The sequence below is a fragment of the Haliotis rubra genome, unplaced genomic scaffold (genome assembly GCF_003918875.1).
Source record: "Haliotis rubra isolate DU_JTF1 unplaced genomic scaffold, ASM391887v1 Scf444, whole genome shotgun sequence".
NCBI classification, from domain to species: Eukaryota; Metazoa; Mollusca; class Gastropoda; order Lepetellida; family Haliotidae; genus Haliotis; species Haliotis rubra.
The window spans coordinates 59,846-73,378 of NW_025767129.1; the positions used below are offsets into that span (position 1 = coordinate 59,846).

The window sequence follows — 13,533 nt, forward strand, 5'->3', positions numbered from 1 at the left end:
AGTCTGTCTGATGTGTCCTTGAACTGAAACAAACACTACATGACTAATTAGTCTGTCTGATGTGTCCTTCACCTAGAACAAGCACTATAGGACTAATTAGTCTGTCTGATGTGTCCTTCACCTGGAACAAACACTAGATGACTAATTAGTCTGTCTGATGTGTCCTTCAACTGGAACAAACACTACAAGACTAATTAGTCTGTCTGATGTGCCCTTCACCTGGAACAAACAATACAGGACTAATTAGTCTGTCTGATGTGCCCTTAATCTGAAACAAACACTAAAGGACTAATTAGTCTGCCTGATGTGCCCTTCACCTGGAACAAACACTATAGGACTAATTAGTCTGTCTGATGTGCCCTTCAACTGAAACAAACACTAAAGGACTAATTAGTCTGTCTGATGTGCCTTTCACTTGAATCAAACACTATTGGACTAATTAGTCTGTCTGATGTGCCCTTCACCTGAATCAAACACTAAGGGACTAATTTGTCTGTCTCATGTGCCCTTCACTTGGAACAAACACTACATGACTAATTAGTCTGTCGGATGTGCCCTTCACCTAGAACAAACACTAAAGGTCTAATTAGTCTGTCTGATGTGTCCTTGAACTGAAACAAACACTACATGACTAATTAGTCTGTCTGATGTGTCCTTCACCTAGAACAAGCACTATAGGACTAATTAGTCTGTCTGATGTGCCCTTTACCTTGAACAAACACTGAAGGACTAATTTGTCTGTCTGATGTGCCCTTCACCTGAAACAAACACTAAAGGACTAATTAGTCTGTCTGATGTTCCCCTAACTATGAAAAAACCCTGTTTGACTACTTTTGTTGCACGGTTTTGGTTATCTGTTAACCTACACCTGACTTACACACGGACAACGATATCTGAAGTGTATAAACTTGGAATATGACATTCCCTTTGCATTGTATACATTTATATTATTTACTTTTCTCTGACCACTATTTTGACTTTGCCTTACTTTGTTTTCTTGCAATTTTGTCTAACCTATTCCTATTCCTTATTACTTTCCTTAATTCTGAATTAAATAATGGTTTACCATCTGGTCGAATTATTTTTAATTATCATTTTGTTATGATAGTTCTACTGCAAGCGTTCCACAGATTCATCAATATCTTTACAATCGTTGAAAAAACCCATCCGTTGAATGAATGCGGTTGTTTCATATTCATATTCAGCCCTTTCGTAACACTATTTCTGGAATTGCACCAAACATTGTCATATCCAGGTTGTATTTAGTAAGCATTTTCAAGTATCCATGGTAATAATAAAACAAGGTATCCTGGCCAGACCTGTGAGACTGAATTCTAACATTCAGATACTGAGCTACTTTCCTGACGTCAAGTCAACTCTACATCTAAAACTACAATTATCAACCTCCTAACTAATAGTGACACCCTCTAGAGTCTTACATACAGTAAGATATAACAAGATTTGTTGTTGATCGTGAGTAATTACATGATCTTCCCATTTGACCATCATCAGTTAAAGATGTGTTATGAATCATTCACAGTGATAAATCCTATCTGTGTTGAACCGTGACTGAATGATATGTCAGCGCTTTATAGAAACAGGTGTTGTTGGACTGATCTCATTACGTGATGTACAATTACATATTTCTGCCAAATACTGAAACTAGGAGCTGCTACAGAATGTCCTCTTCTCAATCACTGTACCAGACGTGTTCTGGCTCCAGTCTCACACCCACGTAACCAGAATCTGGCTCCACACCTGTCTGTGTCCCTGTAATGCTACAATAGTTATAACAGAGGTTTGTCAGACCTGCGATACAGTACGAGTCGGTTATGACAGCTTGTTATGCACTTTCGTAATACCAAAAAATGAATAAAATGTTTTTCTAAGAACCAATTAAGTAGATAAGTAGCCTTTTATTTCTTTCCCACGTGTATCTATACTGACTGTCCTATAGTTAATTTTATCTTATATATAAAACTTGCAGGATGATATAAGTGCCATACGAATACTTAAACATGTGTTTCTACACCTGTATCTGTGTACCTGTTGCCATGTTACAGAAGTACCCAGTGTATCCGTCTGTACACCCGAGGGTACATCCCCCGTTGGGTTGATTGCACGAGGTGTTGATGCAGTTCTGGCTACAGGGTTGATCACAGTGGCCACCATGCCGACCACGGACACATCCTTCTAAACACTTCCCAGTATCTTTGTCACACGGTCGGTGGTTCGTCTCTGGCAATAGACCACAGTGTTCAGAGCAGTGGAGGTCACAGTTTGGTCCATACTGGCCAGAGTCACATCTTGTGCCACTCTGTACTGTGGAAACTGAAACAAAACAGGAAACTAAATGGCACACGGCGGTCGTTAGTTGTGTCCTAAACTACATTCTGTTAAAAGCATGACATCACAAAAACGCAAGAGAGCTAGTTTCTATACTTAAACTGGGCGTATTACTGACAATTGTAGTATAGAAGCACATCCAGTGTTACTGAATATTCCAGTATAGACAGACCCCCAGTGTTACTGAATATTCCAGTATAGACAGACCCCCAGTGTTACCAAGTATTCCAGTATAGACAGATCCCTAGTGTTACTGAATATTCCAGTACAGAAACACCTCCTGTGTTACTGACCCCCTGGGTTACTGAATATTCCTGTATATATACACACACAGTGTTACTGAATATTCCAGTATATAAACACACACAGTGTTACTGAATATTCCAGTATAGAAAAACCTACAGTGTTACTGAAATTTCCAGTATAGACAGGCCTCCAGTGTTACTGAACATCACAGTATAGACAGACCTCCAGTGTAACTGAATATTCCAGTACAGACAGACCCCTAGTGTTACCAAATAATCCAGAGTAGGTAGATCTCCAGTGTTACCCAATATTCCAGTATAGACAGACCCCTAGTGTTACCGAATATTCAAGTATAGACAGATCTCCAGTGTTACTGAATATTCCAGTATAGACAGACCCCTTGTGTTACCGAATATTCAAGTAAAGACGGATCTCTAGTGTTACCGAATATTCCAGTATAGAGAGATCTCCAGTGTTACCGAATATTCCAGTATAGACAGACCCCCATTGTTACCGAATATTGAAGTATAGACAGACCTCATGTGTTACCGAATATTCCAGTATAGAAAAACACCCATTTTCAACGAACATTTCAGTATAGGCAGACCCCCATTGTAACCGAATATTCCAGTATAGACAGAACCCTATTGTTACCAAATAATCCAGTATAGACAGACCTCCAGTGTTTCTGAATATTCCATTACAGATAGACCCGTAGTGTTACCAAATATTCCAGTATAGACAGACCTCCAGTGTTACGGAATATTCCAGTATAGACAGATCTCCAGTGTTACCGAATATTCCAGTATAGACAGACCCCATTGTTGCCGAATATTCAAGTATAGACAGATCTCCAGTGTTACCCAATATTCCAGTACAGACAGACCCCTAGTGTTACCGAATATTCAAGTATAGACAGATCTCCAGTGTTACTGAAATTCCAGTATAGACAGACCCCTTGTGTTACCGAATATTCCAGTATAGACAGATCTCCAGTGTTACCGAATATTCCAGGATAGACAGATCTCCAGTGTTACCGAATATTCCAGTTTAGACAGACCCCCATTGTTACCGAATATTCCAGTATAGACAGATCTCCAGTATTACCGAATATTCCAGTATAGACAAAGCCCTATTGTAATCGAATATTCCAGTATGGACAGACCTCGCGTGTTTCTGAATATTCCAGTATAAACAGACCCCTTGTGTTACCGAATATTCAAGTATAGACAGATCTCCAGTGTTACCCAATATTCCAGTATAGACAAACCCCTAGTGTTACCGAATATTCCAGTATAGACAGATCTCCAGTGTTACCGAATATTCAAGTATAGACAGATCTCCAGTGTTACCGAATATTCCAGTGTAGACAGACCTCCAGTGTTTCTGAATATTCCAGTGTAGACAGACCTCCAGTGTTTCTGAATATTCCAGTATAGACAGACCCCTAGTGTTACCGAATATTCCAGTATAGACAGATCTCCAGTGTTACCGAATATTCCAGTATAGACAGATCTCCAGTGTTACCGAATATTCCAGTATAGACAGACCCCTAATGTTACCGAATATTCCAGTATAGACAGACCTCCAGTGTTTCTGAATATTCAAGTATAGACAGATCTCCGGTGTTACCGAATGTTCCAGTATAGACAGACCCCTAGTGTTACCGAATATTCAAGTATAGACAGATCTCCAGTGTTACCGAATATTCCAGTATAGAAAAAAACCCATTGTTACCGAAAATTCCAGTATAGACAGACCCCCATTGTTACCGAATATTCCAGTATAGACAGACCCCTAGTGTTACCGAATATTCCAGTATAGACAGAATATGTCAACACGGACTAACATTAACTGGCGCACGCGTGTTTTGGCCATCTCATATTACATTGGACATTTATTCAAGACCAACAGATGGTCTGAAGTGAAACGCTATTTCTAAATGAATTTCTACGTAGACTCAAAGTTTCGTATCAACAAGACTGGCATTTTGCACTAATAAAAGGCACAAAAACATTTGGATACTCGTTCTCTAAACCTATGGTCGGTGTTGAACCTTATATCTTCACAGTTAGCTATTTTAAACATAGACGTGCTCTTGCTCAGTTTAGATCGCGGTCTCATAAACTACGAATAGAAACAGGTTGGTATATTGGAGAGGCTAGAAATGACAGATTATGTTATACCTGTAAACTGCCATATATAGAAGATGAATATCACTTCTTGCTTATTTATAATAAAAATCAAGCATTGCGGCGTCTGTACATCCCTTTACAATTTTATGAATATCCAACAATTCAAAAATTTAATACACTTCAGTAGTAGACAGAGTAGGGGTTTTGGACCAGGGTAATCTAAAGCTTCATTTAATAGATAAAGCCTTAGTTGGACCCTTACCATTACCATCTACTACAGAGCTTTATTTCATAAAATAAGACTTTAGTCGGGGATTTCAAGCAAAATGTCCCCGGCAGCCACAATTCCCAAAGAAATGTATTGCGCTTCCTCCCAAGGGGAATTGTGTCTCTCACCATGAGAGAACCTCACATCACACGATGTTGTGACGGTGGGATACGAACTCCACCGGATATCTTACCTCTATGTCGTGTTGACGGGAGGTAATACTGTACCGTACGGTACGATCAATAATTCTTCTCTTACAAACCCCCTCCCTGGCCCATCCCTCAAGTAGTACAAGTTAGGCTCGTCTGCTTTGATGTCTACCTTATCTATATTGTAAGTTTTGACTGACCATATAGGATCAGTAGCTCGTTTCCGAGTGTCCCCTTCGTGTTCCCCTGGCTGGTAAAGATACCTAACTAGGGATCTATCTGGTATTTGTTTCTCCTTCCCATGCAATGGAGCAGCCGGTTCAGCCATCACTGATTTTAATTTGATAGCGTCTGCCAGTTTCTTACCAGTGAGCCGAGTAACTTCATGGTTGATTGCCGACACCACCTTAGGTAACCTTTTGACCCATTCAGTCGATCGTTTTTCCGGGTTGCTCATTTCTCTCGCATATTGATACCCGAATAAACGTTCAGACAAAGTCCTATTAAATCTCTCAACTATGGCTTGGCTGCGATGGGCTCCAGCCGTGCCATGCCTGACCTTTGTATCGTGTTTGGCTAGCAGTTGTGACCACGGCACCCATGAACTCCGCCGGGGTCAACTTGCAGCTCTGTTGGCCACGTCAGCGGACTGCGTTTGTATATGCGTTCGAATCTTCTGGCTACCTGGGCAGAATCTTTCGTGGTCAAGGGTTCGGCTTCCTTGTAGCGACTGGCTACGTCCACTACGGTTAAGGCATACTTGTACCTCTTATCGTGGGGTAGGAACAGTAGGTCTGCTTGGTGAACGTTATTAGGTACATTAATACCAAACTTCCTTCTAGGCACATAGCGTGGTGGTGGTAAATATATCTGCCAAAGTGCTTGTTTTTCAAGCCACGCTTTGGTCTCTTCCGGGGATACTCGCGCCATTTTAGCCAGCTTATCTACAGCGCTAGCTCCTTTCCAATACCCACGCGGACTATAGTAAATAGCCTCAAATTTTTTCTGGTTCCGTGACATGTCACCATTTATTTATATCTATGTTCTTGGTTCAATTTTCTCATGCCCGTACGCGTACGTGTTTATCCCATCAATGGCTATCCAACGTTTAGTGTCCATAGGTGATAATGATGTTTTATTTATAGTCAGCCCGTATATCCTATGGCCATCACTTCTAAGTGTGTTCATTTTATGTCTAAAGGTACGGGTCTTGAACAGGGCTTCCTTGAATCTGGTGTGTTTGATGTGTTGTTTCACCACGTATTTTTTGACCCCCTTGGCCTTCCGGATCTCACCATTGTCGGCCTTCAGGATGGAGTACATCTTAGGTCTCAAACCTATGTACTCGGCTATGGGCGTGCCAGCACACTCGTCCTTCATCTTACCTAGGACCTTTTTATTCACCGTGCTGTGTATGGCATGGTCCTTGGGGTAATCGCTGGTGTCGTACAAATCAAGGTGTTTTTTCATGTCATCGTACACGTCCTCGGTTCGAATCTCCATCAGCAGGGAATCCGTGTCAGTGTACAGAACTTCACACCTGTCGCCGTACTGTTTCTTAAGTTCGTTGTAGTAAAAGTCATACATCAGGTGTTTGGATAAATCGAGGATGCTCATCCCAACATAAACAGGCCGGTTTAATATTATGTGACTTTTCTTCATGTGTATGGCAGCCAGGTCGTTATCGAATATCTTACTACGGTTGAATGCAGGGTTAGCGATCAGCTTCCTGAGTTTTTCCTCCTCATTCGACCGAACCAGCTTCACGTCCACACGTTTCCTCAGGTTCTCCATCGTCTTACCGAATACCGAGTTATTCATGAGCTTATACAAATTTTTCTCAAAGTCACTGGTGGCCAGCTTTCGCAGGTCCGTGTTCATTCTGATATAAGGCTCCATCCAAGGACTTTGGGCAAACTTCAGCACTCTGTGTATTTTGGTCAGTTTCATACCCAACGACAGGTACAGCTGCAGGTTGCGATAGTGTACGATGTATTTGGTCTTATTCATTAAGTTAGGCACGAGTTTTTCAACGCCCGTCACCCGCCTATCTAACAAGTTATGTTGGTATTCAGACATCCAGTCTGGGTTAACCCTCATACGTTCGGGAGCTAGCGGATAGCTGTTGTGTGATTCGTGTAATGCTTTGGGATACTCCAAGTCTACTTCGAGGATATAACCTTTGTGCGAATCCGGCGCGATGCTCATAATATTGAAATCGGATGATACCCATTCGAATCCCCCTGTGGGTAGATACTGACTCATAGCCCATCCGTACAGGTTGTTGGCGTCGAGATAGAGAATGTGATTGGTTGGTTTGCTAGGGTCGTAGCCATTCACGTATTGATTATTTGCTTTAGCGTATCGTTTGGTTACCATGGAGATCCCACCTCGCAAACCTTTCTCAATGAACAGGTGCATGTCATAATCAGTAAGCAATTCCAACTTAACTCCGGTCTTTTTAAGCAAGGCATCCCACGACAGACCTGGGCTGGTGTAATACCATGCCGGATCTAGTTTATACTGCTTGATACATGTCCTCCTAAACGTCTCAAACACGTCGGCTAATAGTAGTACATCCATCTTCAAGTACAGATCGTGATAGTCACCCAGGTTTTTACAACCAAGTTTATTCCATACATTAATAGCGTACGAGTAATCGTCTTCGGATATTTCCGAGTCGGTCAGATTGCTGTAAAATTCTTTGATGGGAGGTAGTCTGGTCTCGGTGAACTTAGTCCAACTATCCATGTACTCATAGGGATACACACCTTTCCTCATAAGCAGACATCTAGTCTCGGCGTCTGTGTATCGATTGGTAATAGGGAAGGTATCGTTGGCTTTAATCAAGCTGGCTAATGACGACAATAGAAATTGACACGAGTCAATGAACCTAAGTCCGTCTAAGCTGAAAGAGAGATATTTCTCCATGTTGTTGGGAATGCACGTTATATTACCATCGATTTTCGCGATGGCCTGCATGATCAAGTGTGAGTCGTACCCTCTCAAGTTGTGAAAGACAACGGGAATGTTTATTGTCTTAGGGTTGATTCTAAGCTTGAGGTTACATTCGTTATGAGCGGCGCCTCTATACTTACCGGTTATGTGACAGTGATCTCTCACCGAATCACCGTTCAGTGGTGAGTCACACACATGACAGTTAATGCTACGGGAGTGAGCTAATCTGTCGGCTTGGGTCATACGCATGGGAGCGATTCTATACAAATTTTTCCTAATAATTTCTTCTTCCTCCTTCAAACACTTTAGAAACCTTTCAACCGCGTCAGGACCCCTGTACACCACGGGAGCTTTCGTTTCCCCATCACAACGGACGACTATGTATCCAAATCCACAGGCTTCATGCTCTTGTGTTTTGAGTGTGGTTGGGGTATCCCCAACAGCCCCGCCTGTAACAGGTTTGACCAATGCTTCAAAGTCGGCGTATATAATATAAGGCACAGACATTTGGTGCTTGTGGTTGTAGAATTTTAGGATATTGTCACCTTCCTCGGGCATGTCGATGCGTATAGCCGTCTGTCCCACACCTTGACAATACTCCTGGTGGGATTCTAATAAATCAGCTCGGCTGAAACCGTGCAGACATCGCATACAAAAGTGTTTTTTCCCCTTGTATTTCGACTGGTCGTACAACAACCGACTGAAATGTTTTATCCACGTGTAGTGATACTTTTCACCTCGTTGGATCATGAATATATTGATAACACGTTTCCCCACCAACGAGCTGAGCCTGTGTATTATTGTTGTGTCGTCTTCGTGTCCAAAAACATTTATAGCTAGATTATTCTGTTTTTCTACTTTAGTGATCTGAGATATGGTGGTTGGTTCATCTATACCATCCCAGTTGAGTCCATCGTCTTGGGGATAGCTAGAAAGCCTGTCTGAATGAGTGTCAGCTGGAAACAGGGCTGATCTGATAGCTAATCTCAAGCAATCGTTTCCTCTATTCTTAACGTTGACTATGGCATGTTTTTTCTTATAGTATGGAGGTAAGTCTAGGTATGACCCGCCTCTGAATGGTACGTAGTTAGCTATGTCTAGATAGACAATATCGATTTTATCTACAGCCCACCCGGATCCCAAGTGTGTGTAGCGTTCTAGGTGTTCCTGTATCTGCTGAAAACTAGTATCGATCGATGTGTTTATAGTCTCTATCTGGGTCACGACCTCTTGTACACCTCGGAAGTAAGGCTGAACGTACTCGGTAACATCCCCTACGTTCTTCTCGAGTGTCATTTTAATTGTGATTTGAAATTTGATACTTCCCAAACTGGCTAGTTCCTGTTTTATTTTATCATCTATCAGGGGCTTAATATCTGAGACATCTATATTCCTATCAACGCGCATGCGCCAGCCTCTTAAATACTTACCTACAGCGCGCTCAGTGCGTACGAACTGTATAGTATTCATAATTGCGTACACACCTAAGGAATTAATGTCTAATTGGGCCGCCGTAAATGTAAAAAAATCATAAGGTGTTATATATCCTCTCCGTCACCCCAACCAACTATTTTTAGATGGGCTGTTTCGATCCAGTACTCGCATTGTTGGATAAAGTGTTCCTTGAAATTGATCATGTATTCCGATATACTCGTAAAACAATCTATCTGATGTTGAGTCGTGATGGTCCTCCCACATACGAAGGAACGAGTATACTTAACACCATCTTTAATCCATACCATTTTCAATATTACCTGAAATCTGAAGCGTCTCCGTAAGTTCAGTTTATCTTTGAGTATGTTTTTTACCCGAGATTCGATGTCTTCACTGGGATCAAGTTCCACAAACATATCTATACGTGTGTAAATAATCTCTAATTGGGGCACTGGCAAAGGGAGGTAACTCACACTGCTATCTTGAGAAATCGCCTACGTTCTTTTATGTAGGCCTTTTTATTCTCGTAGATGAGGTGATGTCTGACTACGTTCGCCCCGTGAGCTTTACATAAACAATAGTGTCCTTTGACTCCTATACCACACACAGAACACGAGTAGTTGGGACTTCCCATGTGGGAATAACAGTACCCATGAGTACCGCATCCCCTACCACAGGTCTCGGTCTTCCCCATAAGTATATATTCACATCGGTACATGTTAACATATTTATATGTGTATTAGTCTAATTGTTTCACAACCAAAGCAGTCGCCGCTATACCCAGCGCTATGAAGGTCAGTTCACGGTCAATTTGTCCCTTGGATGGTGTGTAGTACTGAGCGAGTGTTGGCTTCTGTAGTGGTTCCAATCGTTTACCAGTTAATAAGTAGTATTGTCTCGCTGCGTCGTCGACATCGTGGAATGTTTGAACGGCATGGTTTTCACGCCTGAGTTGTTCGTTAATGTAATCGATCCTCTGGAGGCGTTGTTTAGCGTACTCGGCCTGTGCTGTCTGTAAATTCTCAATAGCGAGATCGTGCCGCTTCCTCTCCGCCTGTATTTCAGCCGCGTGTGACTCTCGTAGTTTCGAAAAGAGGAAATTACTCCCGGAAAATGCCAGGGCATTCACTAACGCACCACCGACCATCATAGCAATCGTAGCCATCCTTATATTTATTTCATAATATCTTCAGGTATTATTCCTTGTTTTACTAGGATGTCTTTTTGTGGCCATCGCCATACCAAGGTTCATTATTAGCATACCCATATCCTGTAGGTTGAAATCTAGCTTGATAGTTGGTTGTTTAAGCACCATTTTGGTCAACCGAGCGTATCCTACGGCTAGACTGGCGACCACGGTGGCGTGGTATGCGTCGTTGACGAACGTTTTCCCTTCCGACATTATGTATATGATATAAAAATATATATTTTATTGCATGATATGCGGGTTGACTTTTAATTCCGGGTGAGGGGACTCACTTTGTCGTGTATATAACCACGAGATAGCCACGGCAGCAGTTGCGCATACAACTAACAAGAGTCGCTCCGGGTGAGTCACCCTGATAATTTTATGTTGGTTACACCACCGTTTTTTACCGGCAGCTACTCTCTTAGGATTCTTCTGCCTGGTCACCTGTGAAGGGGTCACCTCCAGTTGTTGGGGTGGGGTCTCCTCTGAAGGGGTCTCCTCCAGTTGTTGGGGTGGGGTCTCCGCCAGTTGTGGGGTCTCCTGTGCAGCATCCATCTATACTATTATTATTATTTTTCCTCTCAAATTGACAATGCTTTGCCGTGATAATCGCCGCCGTCACCGGGGCTAACAACATACCGTATTTGTGGTACAGCTCGCAGCTAATAGAGCTTAAGGCGTTTTCGATAAAAGGGTCTTTCTCGAGGTCTTCCCACAGGTAAAGTCGGCGCTCCGGGGGGATGGGAAGGAAGTATGACGCAATACCAGTGTATATCTGGGTCATAGCCGATCCTATTGTTTTTGTCATCTCTGCACCTAGTCTAGCCTCGTATTTAGCGTACAGTTTATCGATTTCTTCGGCTGACATTTTGTGAATTTTATCCGGAGTGTACTCCCCAAAGTAATGTTTGGCTTTGCCACCAACAGCCAACGCTACCAGTTTCTCTCGCTTATCATCATCCACCTGTGGTGATTGGGGTACCAACAGTTGCTCTAACAATTCCTCACACTCCATCCTATAATGTAACAAGTAAGTTTTAGTTTTAACTATATAATATACGATATAAGCGAAACACAGAGAAATAAAGGTTAAGTTGCACACGACGAGCACTTCAAATACCATAGCTATACTAAGCATTGCTAAGCTTTTACTTAGCTTTGCTAAGCATTTGCTAAGCATTGCTAAGCATTAACACACTATAGGCTACTGGTTGGTCTGTCTTAAGCACGAGCTTAGCGTGTTTAGTTTCAGCGAGCTGTTTCTTCACCCGTTTCCCGTTCTAATTTGCTCATCACATCGTTCTCTCTCAAACACTCTTCGAACGAATCCCTGTCCTTGCAGTGAAATAAGGCAACCCATCGCGTCTGCTCTCGGAGGTCTTTCAACACCGAGTTGAACTTCTGCGTTAGCACCCAGACGCTGTGCTTTGCGTGTCGGCCTGAAAATGCCAGGTACGATAGCATATCTCTCTTTTTTGTTATCTCGCGATTAGCGCTGCAGTCGTCCAATATGAACAACGTCGACTCCCCTTTAAATTTCATATGGTAAGCTTTCAACCAGTCCTGTAGACGTGGCCCCGGGTCGACTCTGTGTACGTCAGGGTCCGTCATCACCCAAGATCTTTCCGTGTACGTTTTATTCATGCTCAGAGTAGGACACATGATAACGATGTGGTCGAACACATCCCTGTAGTACCCCTCCAACATATCCAACACGAAAACGGTCTTCCCACAGCCAGTCTGCCCGCACACTATGGCGCAGTGTGGGTCGCGGGGCAAATCAATAGATGGCTTGCCGCCAGGCAAATCAGTAGATGGCTTGCACGAATCTCCCATTGTCTATATTAAGTTGCGCATCCATAATAACGTACAGATATAATTTCAACTTGCCAGCGGGTTGAGCCTTCTTGGTAATCTGGATAGTAATTCCTTCGCTACCATTGTCTATTCTACGGCCGCTACCGTGTAGTTTATCGTCATCCGTGGATCGCATGTCCAACCACAGCGCGTACTTGTTGGTTAAGTATTCGCCGATTTGCACGGAGGATAGGTCTAGGTCTTTGGCTATATATGGATGTTTGCTCGGCATCTTTTTTATCTCATCCCACTGTTGGTACGCACGCATACCATGACTAAACAGCTGGTTGGGTACGCCCTCTATAGTCACTTCCACCTTTTCGATCTCTGGATTGAAAAACTTCTCGCTATCCCTCCGGAACGGTTCGTAATCCTCCACAGGGACGACCAGGATGCCTTTCATCGATCGCGCCGGCACGTTCAGGTTGATTTTCCACACAGTGTCGCTCTTATCCCGCACGATAGATCTATGCCTTAGTACGCGATCGTACAGGATGGCTACATTACCCGAGTACTGACTTCGAACCTGCCTTGCCAGCTCCGGACTAGTGACCATGTCGAACTCTAGAGAGATGTTGTCTATGCATGTAACTGGCCTCATCGCCGCTTGGCGCACGCATCTACTTTGCTGTAGTCGTTAAACGTGAGCTTTCAGATTCAAGCCTATCACCCAGCCGCTTGGTAAAACGGGGCGTGTTCCGTGAGCAACTCGAAGTCGAAGCGCACGCAGAACCTGTTTCCGCGACGCTTGAGCGATGGCTTTTTTCACCGTCCGATAGCTTGGCTAACTGGTCTGCCGTGAAGGCATACCCAACGCGCCGATCTGGTCGATTTACTGATACCTTGGTACACGTCGTTGACACGTTCTCCCTCGCTTTTCCAGAGGTCCTTGTAGCAGTGAAAGACGTCGCTGTCGTCGATGCTAAGCACCTCGTTGCCGGTAATCTTGAT

At 43.1% G+C, this 13,533-nt stretch overlaps 1 protein-coding gene across 7 annotated transcripts in view; it reads right to left on the reverse strand.

The window, feature by feature from the left end:
* The window catches only part of LOC124289610 (scavenger receptor class F member 2-like), a 65,295-nt gene that overhangs the window by 39,673 nt on the left and 12,089 nt on the right, over positions 1 to 13,533 (reverse strand). For 6 of the 7 annotated variants that reach the window (XM_046726211.1, XM_046726208.1, XM_046726209.1 and 3 more), the window contains one exon: positions 2,047 to 2,331. The exons of the other annotated variant lie outside the window; for it this stretch is intronic. In XM_046726211.1, the coding sequence (XP_046582167.1) occupies positions 2,047 to 2,331 (285 nt within the window). The remainder of the gene's footprint in view (positions 1 to 2,046; positions 2,332 to 13,533) is intronic. 7 annotated transcript variants of the gene reach the window in all.